The sequence below is a fragment of the Manis javanica genome, chromosome 2 (genome assembly GCF_040802235.1).
Source record: "Manis javanica isolate MJ-LG chromosome 2, MJ_LKY, whole genome shotgun sequence".
Classification (NCBI taxonomy): Eukaryota; Metazoa; Chordata; class Mammalia; order Pholidota; family Manidae; genus Manis; species Manis javanica.
In genome coordinates this window covers 6,504,181-6,520,631 of record NC_133157.1, presented here as the reverse complement: position 1 = coordinate 6,520,631, position 16,451 = coordinate 6,504,181, and the positions used below count along the sequence as shown (strand labels likewise).

The window sequence follows — 16,451 nt, the reverse complement described above, 5'->3', positions numbered from 1 at the left end:
AGCAGCAGGGGCACCTGGGACAGCACAAGGTCTGTAGGGAGCTTAGAGTGGATAGGTCCTGGAAATGGGGCAGACCTGTGCATCCTTGGACAAGGGTCTTCACCATTCTGAGCAGCCTCTCCATTCTCTCATACGTACGTGTGGATGGCAGTCCAAAACTGATGTTGGGAGTCAGTCCATGGTGCTTGGCATGAAGACAGTGTTCTATGGGTAGAAAGAAGTGGGGGGTGCTCCTTTCCCACAGGGCAGCCCGCTGTGTCCTGGTGTCTGGTCTCCATACCCTCCTATCTTGTGCCACTGCTCTGGGACACTTAGCACCCCCTCCAGGTAGACCTGTGCTGACCTCTAGAGAGATCTCTTGGTCTGGGTGTGACCAAACTGCATTTCCCTTCTCACCTGCTTGCGGTGAGATGGGGTTTTTCAGAAGGGAAGCAGCAAAGGCAGGTGAGTGCAGGCACCCCCTTCCCACATAAATAGAGTCCAGTCCCAGGCGGGAGGGCCAGACTGCTCAGGCCTGTGCTGGGGGTCTACCAGGACAGACCCTTCCAGAGCCAGCTCCCTAACTGCTGCGGAGGGGGTTATAGCGGTCAAGGTGTGCGTAGGCCCTGGAGGCAGCTCTTGCACTCCCTGCTCTGTGACTTTAAGCCAGTAACTTAACCCATCTGTGCCTCAGTTTCCCCATGTGTAATTTGGGATAAAGAGACACAGCCTTAGAGGGTTATTGCGTGGCCCGTTGGAGGGGAAGCACTCAGCACAAGGCTTTGCCTGCCGTGTCTCACTGTATCTTCACAAGTCACTCTGTGGGATTGAAGACAACAAGAACACACAGAAGGATGGAGAAGAGCTGGTGCTGTGGAGAGTCTGCCAGCAGCAACCCAGAGAATCAGGGATGGCACCTCAAGGTGGCAACATATGAGTTGGGCCCCAAACCACCAGATGGAATGACTGCTCACCCTGGGCCCAGGCAGTCCTAGCAGAAGGAACAGCAGGTGCAAAGGTCCTGGGACAGGAATGAACTTCAGGCACAGAGGAGTAAGAACTTTGTTGGTCAGAGGTGTTCACACCCAGGCTGTCCAACAGGTTAACCATGGAGCTCAATGTAACTTCCAGTTGTGGAAAGAGCAATGGGCACTGTACAGCATGGGGTGGGAGGCTTCTTGCAGGTGGGCTGATGGCCCCCAGAAGTGAGAACCCCTTGGGAAAGCTCTGAGGTGCAGCTAGGCAGGTGGTTGTCCCATTGCTGGATGCTGACCCCAGGCCTGACCTCCAGCCTAGACCACACAGGTATGTGCACCCTCTCAGACTGTCCCTGCCCTACTCCATGCATGTTCCTGTACCCCATGTCCTCATTTGCCACTGCTGCTTCAAGCCCCTGTAGTTGCCTGCACCTTGGCCCCTGGGGGTGTCTCCAGAGACCTGGGTGCTGTGGGTCTGGCCTGGGGTGAAGTGCGTGTCTCGGCTCATCCTCAGCAGGGGCTGGCTGTGTCCTCATCTCAGAGGAGGAAGCAGGCTCACATGGGGCAAGTCACTGGCTGCACAGGGAGGTGCTGGGCCTCCTCCGCGCGGAAGCCCTCACCCCTGTAGCTCCTCCCTGGGCCCCAGACACAGCCTCGGGGTGGCCCTGGCTGCCTTGTGCTCTCCCCACTTAGGTGCCCCGAGAGTCCTTCTCCTCTTGTTTCGGAGCCTGTCTCTCCAGGACTGGCCCCAGACCCTGGCCTGTCTGAGAGGCGCCTCCCAGAGCCTGGTTTCTCTCCAGGGGGCAGAGCTGCTTCGCACGAAGGTAAAGAAGAGGGAGGACAGCAGACAGGAATGGCGGTCCTGGCTGATAGCCCTGTGTCAGCCAGTGAGCCGAGAAAGCAGCATTGCTTTCCTGTTGTGGGGATGGTGAAACAGACTGGGGGTGCTGCAGTGATGTCAGGGCCGCCAGCTCATCCCGGGGAATCGGGGAACCGGATCTGTCTGGTGCGGGTCCATGCTGCTTAACATGACGAAGCACTTCTGGCTGGGCCAGAGGAAGGTTCTCCAAGCAGTGGAAATCCCTACAGCCAGAGGCTCCTGGCTCTGCCCCAGGCCCAGGCAGCCTGGCTCAAGGGACCGTGGCATCAGGCCCCAGATCCCAGCATTATATTCTCTTCCACTCCCCATATTCAACCTGTGAGCAGGTCCTGTTGGGTCTTTCCAGATTATAACCCAAATCTATCCACTTCTCCTTTACATGCCCTGTGGCCACTTTGGCCTCAGCCACTGTTAATTCTCACTGGACAAATGCAGCAGCCTCCTTCAGTACCTGACTCTGCCCTCCAAACCTGGGCTCCATGCTGAGCTGCTCCAGGGTGAGTCCCATCATATTCCTCAAGTGGCTTCTCACTGCCAACAGAACAAATGGCTACCTGACCTGACCCCTCTGCCCACTTCTACTCTCCCCCCGGCTCCCTGCACTCCAGCCATACTGATCTCTCTCTGGCCCTCTGAGATGCCAAGTTCATTCCTGCCCCAGGACCTTTGCACCTGCTGTTCTTTCTGCTTGGACTGCCTGGGCCCAAGGTGAGCAGTCGTTCCATCTGGTGGTTTGGGGCCCAGCTCATATGTTGCCACCTTGAGGTGCCATCCCTGATTCTCTGGGTTGCTGCTGGCAGACTCTCCACAGCACCAGCTCTTCTCCATCCTTCTGTGTGTTCTTGTTGGCTTCATGAAACTCACCATGATCTGAAACTTTATTATATATTTCTTTGTTTACATGGTTTTATCATCTCTCTCAGTGGGATATAAGCTCGGTGAGAGCAGGAAGCAGGTGTATTGTGGTCACCACCGAACCCTGGTGCCTGGAACAGTGGTCACCCCAGAGTAGGAGAGTGCCAATAACTATTGTTTGAGTGAGTGAATGAATATAATTCCCTGCCTCTGGAGGTATCCTAGAAAAAGGTGGACAACAGATGCTAGATGGGGCCCTGGGTACTGAGTTATCCCTGCCCCCACTCCAATGCAGGAGCTCTGGCGTCCCACAGAGGGTCACCCTGGCACTCTGTGCCCCAAGCTGTGAGGTTTTGTGGGTTTGTGGTTCACTTGGGCAGCCTCCCTGATGGAGGCAGGGCAGACTGTGAGGATTTGGCATTGGGTCGGCTGGATCTGTGGGAGATCCCCAAGGGTGCAGAAGCCGAGCAGCAGTGAGACCCAGCAGGGGCTGCCCTGCTTCCAGAAACAGAGATGCCACCCGACAGCAGGGTGAGCTCTGAGTGTTTGTCCCGGGACTCAAGGCTCTCCAGGGAACAGCCAGGTGGTTTCATTGATGTGCACCAGGGCTCATTGACCTTCTAGTGCCTGCCTGACACACACTAGGTGTGTTCATTCAGCCAAGAGACATGTATTGAGCTCTACTGTGTGTGAAGCACTCTTCTCTCCAGGTGCTGGAGACAGAGCAGTGAGCTGATGAATTCTCTGCCTTGTGGGGTTTACATTTTAGTGAGGACAGAAGATGAAAGACAAATAAATACACAGTGAAATGTGAGGCAGAGATGAAAACTGTGCAAACGGCAAGGGTGAGGGTAATAGAGGGGTGTTATCTTGGAGTGGTGGTCAGGGCCGCGTTTGAGCAGGCCACGAAAAGAGCAGAGAAAACATTCCCTGCAGAGGGAATAGCAGGTGCTCAGCTCTGATGTGGGAACAGCCTTGGCCCGCAGGAGGACGAGGGGAGTGAGTGATGGGGAGACCGGGGAGGAGCCAGAAGGCACGGGCTGGGGTGGAAGCAGCCGAGGCCAGCCTAAGGACTTCATATTTTGTCCCAAGCCGGGTAGGAGCTGTGGTATGCCCGTGTTCCAAGCCAGCTTTCCAGAGCTAGTTGTGTCATCTCTTTCCGACTCCACGCTCAGTGATGTCATGTTGGTAGCTTGAAATTGCCAAAGCGGGAGTGTTTATCCCCCGGATATGGGCAAATGCAGCGAATGACATCTGCAACCCTAACCAGTTCTCAACATGTAAGCTACGGGGAAGTTTTGACTTGGGGAGTGTCATGATCTGACTTAACATTTTCAAATGTAAGAGAATGTAGAGAAGGAGCATGGACTTCTACTGAAGGCAAGAACACAAATGAGATGAATGAGCAGGTCAGTGCAGTAACCTGGGAGAGGTGGGCGGCTGGACCGGAACGGGTGGCTTGTGTGTCTCTTGTGAAGGACAGCTGCCGAGACTTGCCCATGGGCTTGCCCACAGACTGGATTTGGGTGTATGAAAAAAAGACATCGGGATATTCTTAAGTTTTTGGTCTGAGCAGCGTGCTGGTGGTGGTGCCGTTGCGTGGGTGGGAAAGACGAGGGGAGAAGCAGGTGCTGGGGGTGGTTCTCAGGGGTTCAGGTTCCAACGGGTGAACTCTGAGATTCGCGGGACACCAAAAGGAGAGATGGAGCAGGGCTGGGACCCCTGAATTGGTTCCAGCTGGAGATGGAGCTGCCGGTGGGGCACAAGCATGAGCTTGTCCAGGAGAGGTGGTGGGAAGGGGGAAGTGGACCCCAGCCAGAGCCCAGGGCCTCTTCAGCGTTTAGAGGAAGCAGGGAGGGGACCCAGCAAGAGGGACAGGGGGTAGGAGCCAGGACAGTGGAATTAAATGGCTGTCTGCCCAGCTGGTAATTTTGGGTTTTATTTTTTAAACTAAGCATGAGAAGTGTGTAGAGGAAGGACAGGTTGGATGGGGGAAGGGTGTGTGTGTGTGTGTGCTTGGTGGTTGTGCAGCCCCCATTCCTCTATAGAATCCCTCTTCCCTGTGGAGAACCCATTAGAAGGGGCTGAGATGGGCTGACCAACCCCTGGACTTAGGGATGGACACGTGCCCAGAGTGGCCAATCAGAGGGCCCCTGCCTTCTCATACACTGACTGGCTCAGGAATGAGCATGTGACCCAGGCTGTGCCAATGAGTGTTATCCCTAGTACTTTCTGTTGGAGCTTTTGGGAAGATGCCCTTATGCCAGGGTTGCTCAGCTGAGAGGATGTTATCCTGGGGATGCTAGTGGCAGGGCGGGATTGTGGGGCCCAGTGCAAAATGGAAATGCAGAGCCCCTTGCTCAAAAAGCAGGAGAAAGTGCAATTAAAGGTACACAGAACGCTTTTCCTTCTTTCCACAGGCTATCTCGACTTGTCATGGTGTTTTTAGTTGCTGTTTAATGTCATTCTAAATAAAGAAAAAAATCTTAAATGATTAGCATGGATTTTACCATCCATCTTTATTTTATGCAATACCAGTTTTAGATGCAAATATCAGAGCAGAACATTTAGTGTGTAGAATCACCAAAATGATACAATTGTATTTTGTGGTTTGGCCCTGAGGGTACCTTGAGCTGTCCAGAAAAGATAAACACCAGCCAGGCTCAGGAGATTGTGGGAGGAGAGGATCCCCAGGCTTGTGGAGCTGGCCAAGGGAGTGAGTGCCTCCAGGCTTGGGGATATCGCAGACCCTCCCAGGCACCCCTCCATCCCTGCCATGCATGGCCACATGCATGCCCCCTTGGGCCTGATAGTTGCTGAGTTACCCCTTCCACCAACCACCTGGCTGAAACCCTGAGCCCTGGCCTAGGGTGGGGTCTGGGAAAGTTGATTAGGCATCTCCCCTTCCCACAGACCCCCCCACCTCAACCTATAGCAGAGGGTGATCCCCAAGGATCTCAGGCTCTGGATGGTAGGTGAGAGGCTCACCTCCACCTAGACATGGTCTCTGCTTGGCTGCCAGATAGGCCATGGCACTGCCAATCTAGGGCAATGATGGCTGCTACCATGCCCTGTGAAGCTGCTGGGGACAGATGCCTGACCTCAATGCTCCCTGCATCTGTGCCCAGGGTGGTCATGGGGAGAGGGAGGTCAGGCAGGGCGAAGGTGCGAGGGGGTAGGGTAGTGGGGGCTGAGGACTTGTCCTAGGGGTGTGGGTATGTGGCAGGAGGCATGATGGCACATGAGTCCAAGCCCTCGGTGCATGCTCCCTTGTCCCATCAGACTTCACTTGCAGAACAGATTCAAAGACAAAATGATTATGGATTTCAAGACAGCAACTACAGAGCATTAAACCCCAAGATGGGGTCCTCTGAACGCAGGGCCCTTTGAAATGTGTGACTGTACTGGGCATATGCCTATGAAGCTGGCCCTGGTTGGTGGCCATCTTGCTCATGCCCTGGAGAAAACCAAAGAAGCCGAGGAGGGACAGGAAGTGCCAGGAGACAGTGATCAAGCGCTGATGACATCATCATGTGAGCCTGGGGGCCCAGCTGTGCCTGGCTCTAAAACACACATGGACTTCCCGGGTCCTGAGCCAGTGAGGCCACTCTTTGCTCAAGCCAGTTTTAGTTGAGTTTCTGAGGCCTGAACAATGTGGGACGCACAGAGGTGAGGATCTGGGCCTGTGTATCTGAACACCCAGATTCCTTTCTGGACTTAAAGAGTTTTGGAACTCTCAACCCAGCTGGAGTGTCTGTGGGTGACTTAGAGATGGAACTGCCATTCCCACAGGGACCTATTCTATTCTCAGCCAGGTCCTGTGTCCGTCCTAGGCCTCTAGTTCTTTCACTGAACAGAGGGAAGCCTTCCCAGTGTTTCCCCCGGTGGTTGATGTGGGTGTCAAAGGATACCCTGGAGTTTCACCCTGAGGTGGGGTGGTGTGTGTGTGTGTGGTGGCCTGGAGGGTGGCTGGGAGGTGGGAATGAAGGTGGGAAAGGTACAGGGGAGTGATGAAGGAACATCTGGCAACAGCTGGGCTGGGGGAGGAGGCAGAGGAGTTAGAGACCCAGGTGGGATGTGGCGGGGAGGGCTCTGACTGGGGGAGGGCAGGCCAACAATCTCATACCAACTGCTTCCCCTTTAAACCCCTCCCTGGAATGGACAAATCGTCCATCCACCCAACCTTTCATCCAGTTGCCAAGCACATGTCCTGAATGAAATTGTTAAACATGCATTGAATAAATGTTGACTGTCAGGCATAGCCAGGCCCTGAAGATACCCAGACACCTTCCTGAAGAGGAACCTTTTAGAAAACATGAGTGCCAATTTATGGAAAGACAAAAAAAAAAAATCCAACAAAGTTTATAGGCACTTCCTCCGCTCTCCCAGTGAGAGAGTAAAGACCTTGATTGGGTCCCTCTGGAAAAGGTGCATCTTCTTATTTCTTAGGTCATCAATTTTGTTGGAATAGGAAAGGTCAGTAGAAAAACTGTCCTGCATTTTGCAATGAAAATTTATTATGTGGGCAGAGCTGACCCACAACAATATCACAGCTCTTGTGTGTTGGGCATCTACTTAACGCGAGGGGTGGTGCTGTTGAAGGCTCACTCCACAGGTGGGTACTCATGCACATCCACACGTGGTGAACAAGGGACCAGAGCCGTGGAGAAGGGAGGTGAGGAGCCTGGTTTGTAGCCTGGTCTGTGTGGGCCTGGAGGCTGAGCTTGGAACTTAAAGCCTGGGCTTTGGACAGGTGCCCTGGGTGGGGGTGACCACAGGAAGCCCTCTGGTGCGTGGCCTTGTGGGTTCTGGTCCGTGTTCACTCATCTGATATCAACAACTTCCGGGGAGGGGATGGCACACACGGAACTCTCATACATCCCTGGAACCACCCTCCCACCCCTGCTCTTTGCTGAGGGTCCCTTGGATGAGTGCGTCTATGGGGCTCAATCCACTGGGAAGCGGGACAGAACTCAGATTGGTCTGGAGCCCCAGCCTGCTCAGCATGACCACAGCAGCTTGTGAGGCAGCTGACCCAGAATGTGGTCATACTGCTTTATCCCTTCCCTCTGACCCCCAAGCACCCTTCCCCAAAGCCTGGGGAAAGGAAGGGAGTTCCTATAACTGCCAATAATCATTACTGCTTCTTTGAGTGCTTGCTGCCTGCCAGGCATTATGCGAAGTCCCTTGGTGGGTGGGAGCAGAATGCACTGCTACCAGCCTTCCTTTCTCCTCCTGTATCCTGCCACTCTCCCCCTTGCCCTCCGCCTCAGCCATGTGAGTCCTTCTCCAGTGCCTTGAATGTGCCAAATCAGTTCCCGTGTTTAGTCTTTGCACCTGCTGTTCCTTCTGCCCAGAACATCCTCCCACTGTCGCTGGTCCTGCTGGTGTGGTGGAGATTTCTCATACCCATCCATCTGGGCTTCACCTCTCCTTCCTAGGCCCCCAGGAGCACTTCCTGTCCCAGGCTCTTTACAGGGATAGGCTGGGTCATGGGACTTATTCTGGCTGATGGGCTGTGAGTGTGAGGGAGGAGATTCTCTTCCCGGCTGAAATGGAGCAGAGCCCTGAATTGCTGAGACACCACATGGAGGCCAGCAGCCCAGGAGAGTTCTCTGACTTAACCAGACTGCATGGTCAAAAAATTAATCTTTGTTGTGTTAAGTTGCTGATATTTGGGGACTGATTTGTTACCATAGCATAGCCTATCCTATACTGAATAATATAGCCGACCCATTCAGGTCCCAGCTCAAATATCATCTTCTCTGGTCACCAAATCTAAAGTGGTGCCACCCCCAACTCACTGGTCCCCTGTAGCCCTGTTTTTATTTTCCCGTAACAGTTATCTCATTGTTTATTGGTCGACTTGCTTACTGTTTGTTTCCCCCACTAGACTCTATAATGTCTGTCTTGTTCATGGCTTCATCTTTGGTGCCTAATACAGTGGCTGGTGTATATAGGTATTTAGTGAATATTTTAATGAATGAATGCATGCAATTTTTGAATGAGTGAGTGAAATAGGCAAATGACCATGCACATAGGTAGATGTGCAATCTGATGTTGCTACCTGCCTTTTTCTTACTGTGATTGGACATAAAGCCTCAGCTCACCAGAAGGCTGGAAACAACGAGTTGCTTTTTCAACTTTTAGAACATCAGCGCAGGTTTAGGACTTGACTTCTCACCTCTCACTCCATCTCTACAGACGAGGAAATGTGGGCCAGCTAGTAAAGCAACTTATCCCATCAGGTCCCCAGGTAACCTGCTCCTGGGTCTCCAGCCTTCTGATCCAGCACTCTTGCTGCCAAGCTTTGCCACTTACCCATTACTTTCAGCCTCACTCGCTGAAAACATTTCCCAAGCATATTTGCCTCTTACTACCCAGCTTGCTAGGTAATCCAGAAACTGTGAACTAATCATCTGGGATGGTTGATGGGTAGATCTGGGCGGAGCTGGGATGGGTCAGAGGTGAGGGTGAACAAGGCTCCTTCTAGAACGCCTCCTCCACAGCATCCTTGAGACGAGCTTGTCGTTCTGTTTCATACCTCTTGTAACACAGAGTGCAGGAGGGTGGATTCTGGTGAATCAAGCTTCCTGGTTAGGTACTGTTTCTTGGAGGCTGAGTGTGCCCCAGACAGGGTTACAATAGCTGCCTCCCCTCTCTGCTCTGTAGCACGCTGTATATCAAGTATAGCACGTGGCACGGCGCATTTTTCTCTGAAAAATGTAGTGTTAACTTTTTCTTCTAAATATGAAGTGATATATGCTTATTGTAGAAAACTTGGAAAATATGGAGATGTATGAATGATAAAACAAAGGTCCTCTGTACTCCTCCCACCTAGTAATAACCATTTTGATATTTTAGAGCTTCTAGTGACTCGTTTTTATCTGCACATGTGAATAGATAATGTTACCTGTACCCCAGGTGTCCCCAGACCCCACCAGCTGGGGGTATAGAGTGGCACGTTAACCTCATTGTGGCCCTGTCCCTCCATCAAGTAGCCTTCAAGGCCTTTTCAGACGTATCTGGCAGTGCCTGGGGGAGCCACACAGTAACTTCAGCCAAGTTCTTCCTGTGTGGCCTCCTTGCGGATGTCCATTTCCCTTAGTCACCAGAGGGTGGTGGCCCTTGTCACCATCCCTACCATGAGCCTGCTGGGAGAATCTGTCCCCCTGCCCCAGGGGCTGTAGCCTCCCCTTGCCTGGTGATTCCTGAGTGGCAAACCTGGGAGGCACCAGATGGCCCTGGAGCCTCATTATCCTGGTTAGGAACGAGGAGAATGTTCCTTCCCCAGAGCTGTGCGGGCTGCACTTAATCACCCAGGCCCTGGAGCAGCCATGCCTGTGCCCTGGGTCTTCCCAAGCCTCCATTAGCTTGGCTCGTAGGCCCTCTCTGTGTGGGGCATCTGTGATCTGTCACGCAGTACCACCCTTCCCTGGGGAGAGGGCCCCTTCTCTGCCAGGAGCTCCCATTGGGGGGCTGTTAACCACCCTGCAGATTTGGGACAGGATACAAATTTGAGGCATGACCGAGCCCTTCCCTGAGATTTTTAGAGTTGAAAATAAGAGAAGAGGACAGTCCCTCTTTGGTGGCAAAGCGGTGAGATGGGAAGCCAGAAGCCGCCTCCTAGAGCTGTAGTGAGAAGTGGGTCTGCAGTGGAAGAATGGGAAGCTCAAGTGCAGAGAAGAAAGACAGAGTGAGTGCATCCTGGAGATTTGTCCTTGGATGCAGTTGTCCCTGAAGCTAGCTGTACCCCTGCCCACTGCACAGTTTAGTGTCATGACCCATGAAATCCCACCTTTTACCAAAGTTGGTTCCAGTCAGTTTGCTATCCCCTACCATAAGGGTCCTGATAAGTGCCAGTCCTTTCCCTGGGTGGGGTGGGACTGTCCTGTGTGTTTCTCCATCCCTCAACCCTGGGACCCAGAGCAGGAAGCACTGGGTGTGTTTGTTTGTGTTTGCTCCCAACCTGATGGTTCAGATTCTGCTGGAACTTGTCAATATTATTATTTAGACAACATCTGGGTCATTTGCCAGCTCTTATTGCAATATGTTATAAATTCTTCCCTGCTAGATGGTGAATTCCAACAGGAAGACTGGCTACTTCTTAGTTGTGTGACTTCAGGCAAGTTTACTCATTTCTAAAACAGGGGTGCTAGTAGTATATCTAAGAGAGTAGCTGGGAAAACTAAGTGAGTGACTCCACATACACGGATTGCTGTTTTTTTTATTTGCAGTTCTTTTTCCAGGTGGTCAGTGCTTTGAACAGGCTAGACACCAAGTAGGCGCTCTGTAAATGTGTGTCCAGAGAGTGGAAATGCATAGACATAGCTCTTGGGTGTGCATGCCCTGCACCAGAGGGACACACACACACACCACGCTGTAGAAGCACTCAGATCTCTGTGCTCTGCATAGCGGACCTCCAGGGAGCCCAGGGCACCCCCAGCTTCTCTGGAGGGCAGCCTGCAGCTCTCTGAGGCTCTGGGCTGTCATCCTGGCAGCTCCATGTTGCTGGGAGCGCAGCTTGGAGCCTTGCTCAGCTCTATACCGGGGATCCAGGGCATCGGGACCTGCAGTGTTCTAGGACCTGGGGGCAGTGCGTGTGTGGGCGGTGGGTGGGGGCTGGTTAACCTGGGGGACGAGGGGCTTGCTGGAATTCTGGCTGCTTGAGCTGCTGTTCTCTGGAAGCCCCCTTTCATCAGACCCTGCATCCCTCAAACTCTTCCATTCTCCCTGCCTCCCCACATCCTGCCTGGAGGCTCTGGCTTGGTCTGTTTACTAGAGAGAGGGGAGCTTGTCCGGAGACCTGGGTCTGGGGACTCCTGGTGCGACTGCCTGTCTGCTGGCTTCCCCTTCTCCGAGGACCCTCAGGGCCAGGCATCTTTCTCCACCCGCCAGTCTTTCAGTGGCGCTGTGCACAGGAGCACCAGTCTCTTAGGATCTTCCGGAAGGGCAAGCTGCGTGCTGGGCCAGTCCCCTGGGGGTTTGAGTGAGGGGAGGACGCCACTTAAGAGCAGCCTTGTGTTGGGGACAGTGTGTGTGACTGGGTGTGGCCCTCAGTGTGGTGTGCAGGATACTGTCAGGTTGATGCTTGTGTTACTTTTTTGTGTGGAATGTCTTAGTGTGAGATGTAGATCGCCAGGCCAGTGAGTTGTGTTTTGGGTCCCTGCCTATTGTGCTCAGGGTATTAACCCTTTGTGCGGCTCCCCAAGGTCCCCTGCCATGAAAAGATAAGGGTGTGGGGGAGGACGCCTCTTCTGGGTGCTCGCGGAGCCCTCCTTCCCTATCCCTTCATTTCACTAGATCCCAGTGGACCTGAGTCTCTTGGCGCCGCTGAAGCTCAGACAACCGGCAGAGGGGAGGAGAATGCTGGTCCGAGGTCCTGCTGGGTTTAGAGTTCTTATTTTGCAGGCCACCACCCACACTCCCTAGCCCCTTGGCTAGTCCCTTCCCATGCCCAGATCCGCGCCCCCAACAAAGGCGGCAGACCACGTGCCCCCTCCCGGACGACGGCCTGGAGTGGGGACGTACGTGGCTCTGGGCTCCCTCTCCAGCCAGAGCAGGATCCGCAAGCGGCGCTGCTTCCCAAGTGTGCGGCGAGTAGCGGCCCCCAGCAGCCCGACAGCCCCCCGGGCTGTGCCTCGCCCACTCCTAGCCGCAGCAGCTGCAGCGCCCTCGAAGCGGCGCTAGGGGGAGCTCTGGCAACTGGCTTGGCGGATGGAATCAAAGCCGTGCATCAAACAGCAACCCCTAGGACTTGCCCGGAAAAAATGGGGAGGGGGAGACGCAGCGTTCTCCCTCCCCAGCAGCTCCAGGCTCTTCCCGTGGGAGGCCGAGAAAACAGCCCTGGAGGGTGAAGGTGCCTTTCCTCCCCGTAACTCACGCCTCCATTAGCCTCCCTCTTCCCATAGCCCCACCACGGACCTTCGCGGCCCCCCGCGCTCTGGAGTGTCCCCGAGAACTTCGCCTCGCGCGACTCGGGGACCCAGAGCCGAGCGGGCCCCTGAAACTGGCCTTCGTCAGTCTCTCCGAGTCTGGGGAGGGGGCCTCTAGGCGGCTACCCCTCCTCTCGCTGCGGGAGGTGTCGAGGCTGGGGTGGGGGCGGGAGGCGTCCAGCTGGGTGGTTGGCGTAGGAAAGGGTGGAACAGGGACGAGAAGCGAGCGCGAGGGAGCTGAGGAGACAGCCAGAGACAGAGAGAGACACGGGGAGAGAGACTCAGACAAACGGAGGGCGGGCTGTTTGTTACTTTGCTTCTTTTCTTTCTCTCTCCCCCATCCCCCCAGTCTTTCTCTCCTATCCCCTTTTTCTGCAAAACTGGAACCACCCCGCGCGCCCCCGGCCCGAGCTGCGGCTCCAGATGTGAATTTGGTTCCAGTGGGGAGAACGCGAGCTCCTCGGGGCCTTGGCACATTCCCCCACTCTGAGGTCATTCCGTGGGTGGTCAGAGGGGAGAGCGCGCCGGAGCCTTCCTGCCTCCACTGGGGAGGGAGGGGCGCGAGGAGGGAGGGAGGCGCCGCCAGCACACCACCAAGCGGCACCGAGCAGTGATAACAAACTCAACTTAAAAAAAAAAAAAGGAAAAGGAAAAAACTTCCCCAAGTTGCAGCAGGAGACGTGCGGACGTGCGGGCGGAGACCCGCGGCGGGGAATATGGGTGGCCCAGAAGCCCCCCGGCACCCCTTGGCTGTTTTCTCCGGCCTCATCTCTGCTCACGCTGGAAGACGATCAGGCCCTGCGTCCCTCGCCGGGCAAGAAATGTGCTGGAGGCAGGCTGGGCTTCCTACTGGAGACTCGGGGGCGGCTGGTTCCCTTGGGGGCAGGTCCCCAGGAGGGCGCTGCAGTGGCTTCATCCCCGGCAAACGACATCCATCCACCCCCACCCCTGACGGGCCCATCCTGCTCCCAACCGGGCCTTGCGGGTGTAGGCAGATCCCTCCTGCTCTGGCCCTGGAGAGCTGGTATTTGCATGGGGGTAGAGGTTTCTCCCCGCCTCCCTCTGTTCTCCCCGCTACCTCCAAGGCGGACCTAAAAACAAGGCACCACCATCCTCTATAATCGACTTTTTATTAAGATTATAAATTTAAACAAATAATTTGAACAGTTTTACCCGGTGATATACAATTCAGTATACACAAAAATACAGGAGAATGAGGGAGAAGGGCCAAGAAAGGAACGGTTGGCAACTCGTTTTGGAGTCCACATGGTGCTGGTGGCAGAGAACCAGAGGGGCTGCAGACCAACCCCACCTTTTTACAACAAAAGGCTTTAAATTAAACAAAATCTATCGAGCTGAAGACACAGGACAGGGTTCTCGCAGCCTCGAACAATGCTGGTTTCATGAAATGCAACCAAAGGCTGAAACCAGAACAGTGCAACTTTAGAAGCACACACACACAACACACCTGACCAGAAACTTAGTGAAAAGTCTCCAACGCAGTCGGCGGTCCCGGCCCCTCCCTCCCTCGGGGCCGCCGGGGATCCAGGTGAAGGAATCGACTTCCTTTTTTGTTTAGTGAGGACCGCAGTGTTGGGCATGATGGGAAATGTAGTCCACCGTGCCCGCCCCCAACCCCTTCCCCAAACAGTGTCCGAAAGTGTCAGGGTGTCGGGTGCCACCCCCGAGTCCGGGAGACGGGTGGAGGAGGGGAGGCGAACGGAGCCAGAGAGCTGGGAGAGGAGGGGCTCAAGACACCCGCCCCGGGAAAGAAAAAAAAAGTTGAAGTGTTTTCATTTCTGCCTTCTCATTTTGAGAACTTTGGAGGCCGCCCCCAGAGAGGAAATGTGACCCAAACGTCCCTTTCGGAGATAGAGTTTGCCTTTGTTTTTGCTCAGGATTTCACAAGACCCATTTCTCACCCCACGGAGGTACTCGGGAGAACCCAGAGCCGGGCTTCCTGGGTCTGACAACTGATTGGCATTGGCGTCCGGGGCCTCGCGCCCTTCTGTTCTGCGTCCCCGGCGCGCTCCGGCGGCCGGGGCGCCCTGCCTCGCCCCCGGCTGCCCGGCACCACCTCCGGGCAGCAGCCCTCCCTCACGTGGCTGGCTTCTCGCTAAACACCACTGCAATCACTACAAGAAAAAATAGAGTAGGAGAAACACAAAGCATACTTAAATAGGCGCTTTTTCTCTCTGCAAAAATAAAGTCCAATATCTTAGATTTCTTTTTTTTTTTATTTTACAATTTATAAAACATCAGCCGCCTTCCCCTGCTGGTTCCCAGCTCAGACCCGAGTGGCCGGGCGCCTGTTTGCTCCCTCCTCTCGCCCCTTGGCCGAGTCTTTGTTTGGCCCCAGCCCCGCGGGGCTCCGGGGCCCCGTGCCCTCGGGGGGTCCCTAGAAGGCGACAATGGCTCGAGTCCAGGCGCCGAGGCTGGCGAGCGCCTGCTTGGCGCACAGCTGCCCGTTGAGCGGCGGCGGTTGCTCCGAGGAGTCCGGCTGTCGGCTCACCAGCCCGGAGAAGCCCGAGCCAAAGATGGAGATCAAGTTTGAGATGTTGGACGCGTCCGGGGACGGGTCGGGGCAGAAGTCCTCGAAGCGGGCGCGCTTGCAGGGCGCGAACGGGGCGCCCCCGGGGGGCTCCGCGCCCAAATCGCCCGCGTCCTCGTCCTCGTCGTCTTCCTCCTCCTGGCCGGGGTAATACTTGCGCTTGCAACCGGCCGCGGACGCCAGGCCGGGTCCCGGGGCTCCCTGGCCACAGCAGGGGCAGTGGGCGGCGGCGCAGCAGTCCTGGTGCAAGTAGCCGTTCTCCACCGTGGTCACCACGTGAGTGTCCAGGTCCAGCACGGTGGTCTGGCTGCTGCAGTGCACGCCGAAGTCCGAGGGGGCCGGGTACGCGCCCCGGTAGAAGCCGGAGGAGGAGGCGGGGGCCGGGGAGGCGGGCGGGGAGGCGGCGGCTACGGCCTGGGGGGCGGCCCCTGGGGGCGCAGAGGGCGCGGAGCAGGCAGCGGAGGCGCGAGGGTCCCGCGGGCAGAGCGCGGCGGGCGCGGGCGGCGGCATCGGCGCAGGACCCGGCTGCAGCGGCTCCAAGGGCTGCCCGCGGTGGGGTGCGCCGTGAGGCGGCTGGAGCGAGGCGCCCCCGGGCAGCTCCGCGAGCGCCCCGACCGCCGCCGCGCAGCCCCTGGGCGCCGGGTGCGGGTGCAGCTGCTGCTGGAGGTGCAGCTGGTGGAGCTGGTGCAGCTGGTGCCGGGCGGCCGGCTCGCGCGCCTCCGCGTCGCCGCCGCCGAGTTGGAGCGGCCCGAAATCGGCCGCGCTGGTCGGCATGCCGGGCGCTGCGTACGCCGGGTGCTGGTGCTGGTGGGGCGGCTGCTGCTGGCGCCGACAGAGCTCGGCGTAGCGCTCGCTCAGGTAGAGCTGGCGCGCGTTGCGGAGCACGTAGGACACCAGGAGGTTCTTGTGCAGCTTGATGCCGCCGCGCTGGGTCCGGGAGCTGTGGATCTTGCGCAGGGAGATGCTGATCAGGCTCTGGGCGTCCAGGGCGCACTCCATGCTCCCGCGGAGGCGGCGGCGGCGGCGGCGGAGCAGCCGCTGCCGCTGCTAATGCCGCTACTGTTTGGGCCTCCAGTCGGCCGCGGGGCCACGCTGGACAGGGAAACGGAGCCCGGGTCAGCGGGTCGGCTGCGCTCCGAAAGGAGCCGCCACCGTGCGCTGCGCGCCCCCCACGGGCTCGTGCTCCCCAGTCGGCGCCAAAGCAATGAGCCTCGGCCGGCCCCGGCCCCAGCTATTTAGCCGGGCGTCCGGGTGCCGCCCCGCACCTGATGAAC

The 16,451-nt window shown here is 56.3% G+C and overlaps 1 protein-coding gene and 1 long non-coding RNA gene across 5 annotated transcripts in view; one reads left to right on the top strand and one right to left on the bottom strand.

Annotated features, from left to right (window-relative positions):
- Positions 1-2,523: 2,523 nt before the first annotated feature.
- LOC140846535 (uncharacterized) overlaps positions 2,524-16,451 on the top strand; it is a 91,107-nt gene continuing 77,179 nt past the window's right edge. Inside the window, exon 1 of the long non-coding RNA XR_012125718.1 lies at positions 2,524-4,100. This is a non-coding gene — a long non-coding RNA (uncharacterized lncRNA). The remainder of the gene's footprint in view (positions 4,101-16,451) is intronic.
- On the bottom strand, positions 10,905-16,404 carry IER5L (immediate early response 5 like). Of its 4 annotated transcripts, none has more exons than XM_073223193.1 (3): positions 12,223-16,404; positions 12,007-12,076; positions 10,905-11,278 (listed from the first exon to the last, which is right to left on the bottom strand). In XM_073223193.1, exon 1 carries the CDS (start codon positions 16,174-16,176, stop codon positions 15,025-15,027), a length of 1,152 nt encoding a protein of 383 aa, XP_073079294.1. In that variant the 5' UTR covers positions 16,177-16,404; the 3' UTR covers positions 10,905-11,278; positions 12,007-12,076; positions 12,223-15,024. The 4 variants fall into 4 exon arrangements, with proteins under 4 accessions (XP_073079294.1, XP_073079283.1, XP_073079274.1 ...); XM_073223182.1 differs by having other exon boundaries at positions 12,007-12,073; XM_073223173.1 differs by having other exon boundaries at positions 10,905-12,076.

Excerpts from the sequence above, each read along its gene's own strand:
- IER5L (XM_073223173.1), bottom strand. The coding sequence starts at position 16,176 with ATGGAGTGCGCCCTGGACGCCCAGAGCCTGATCAGCATCTCCCTGCGC.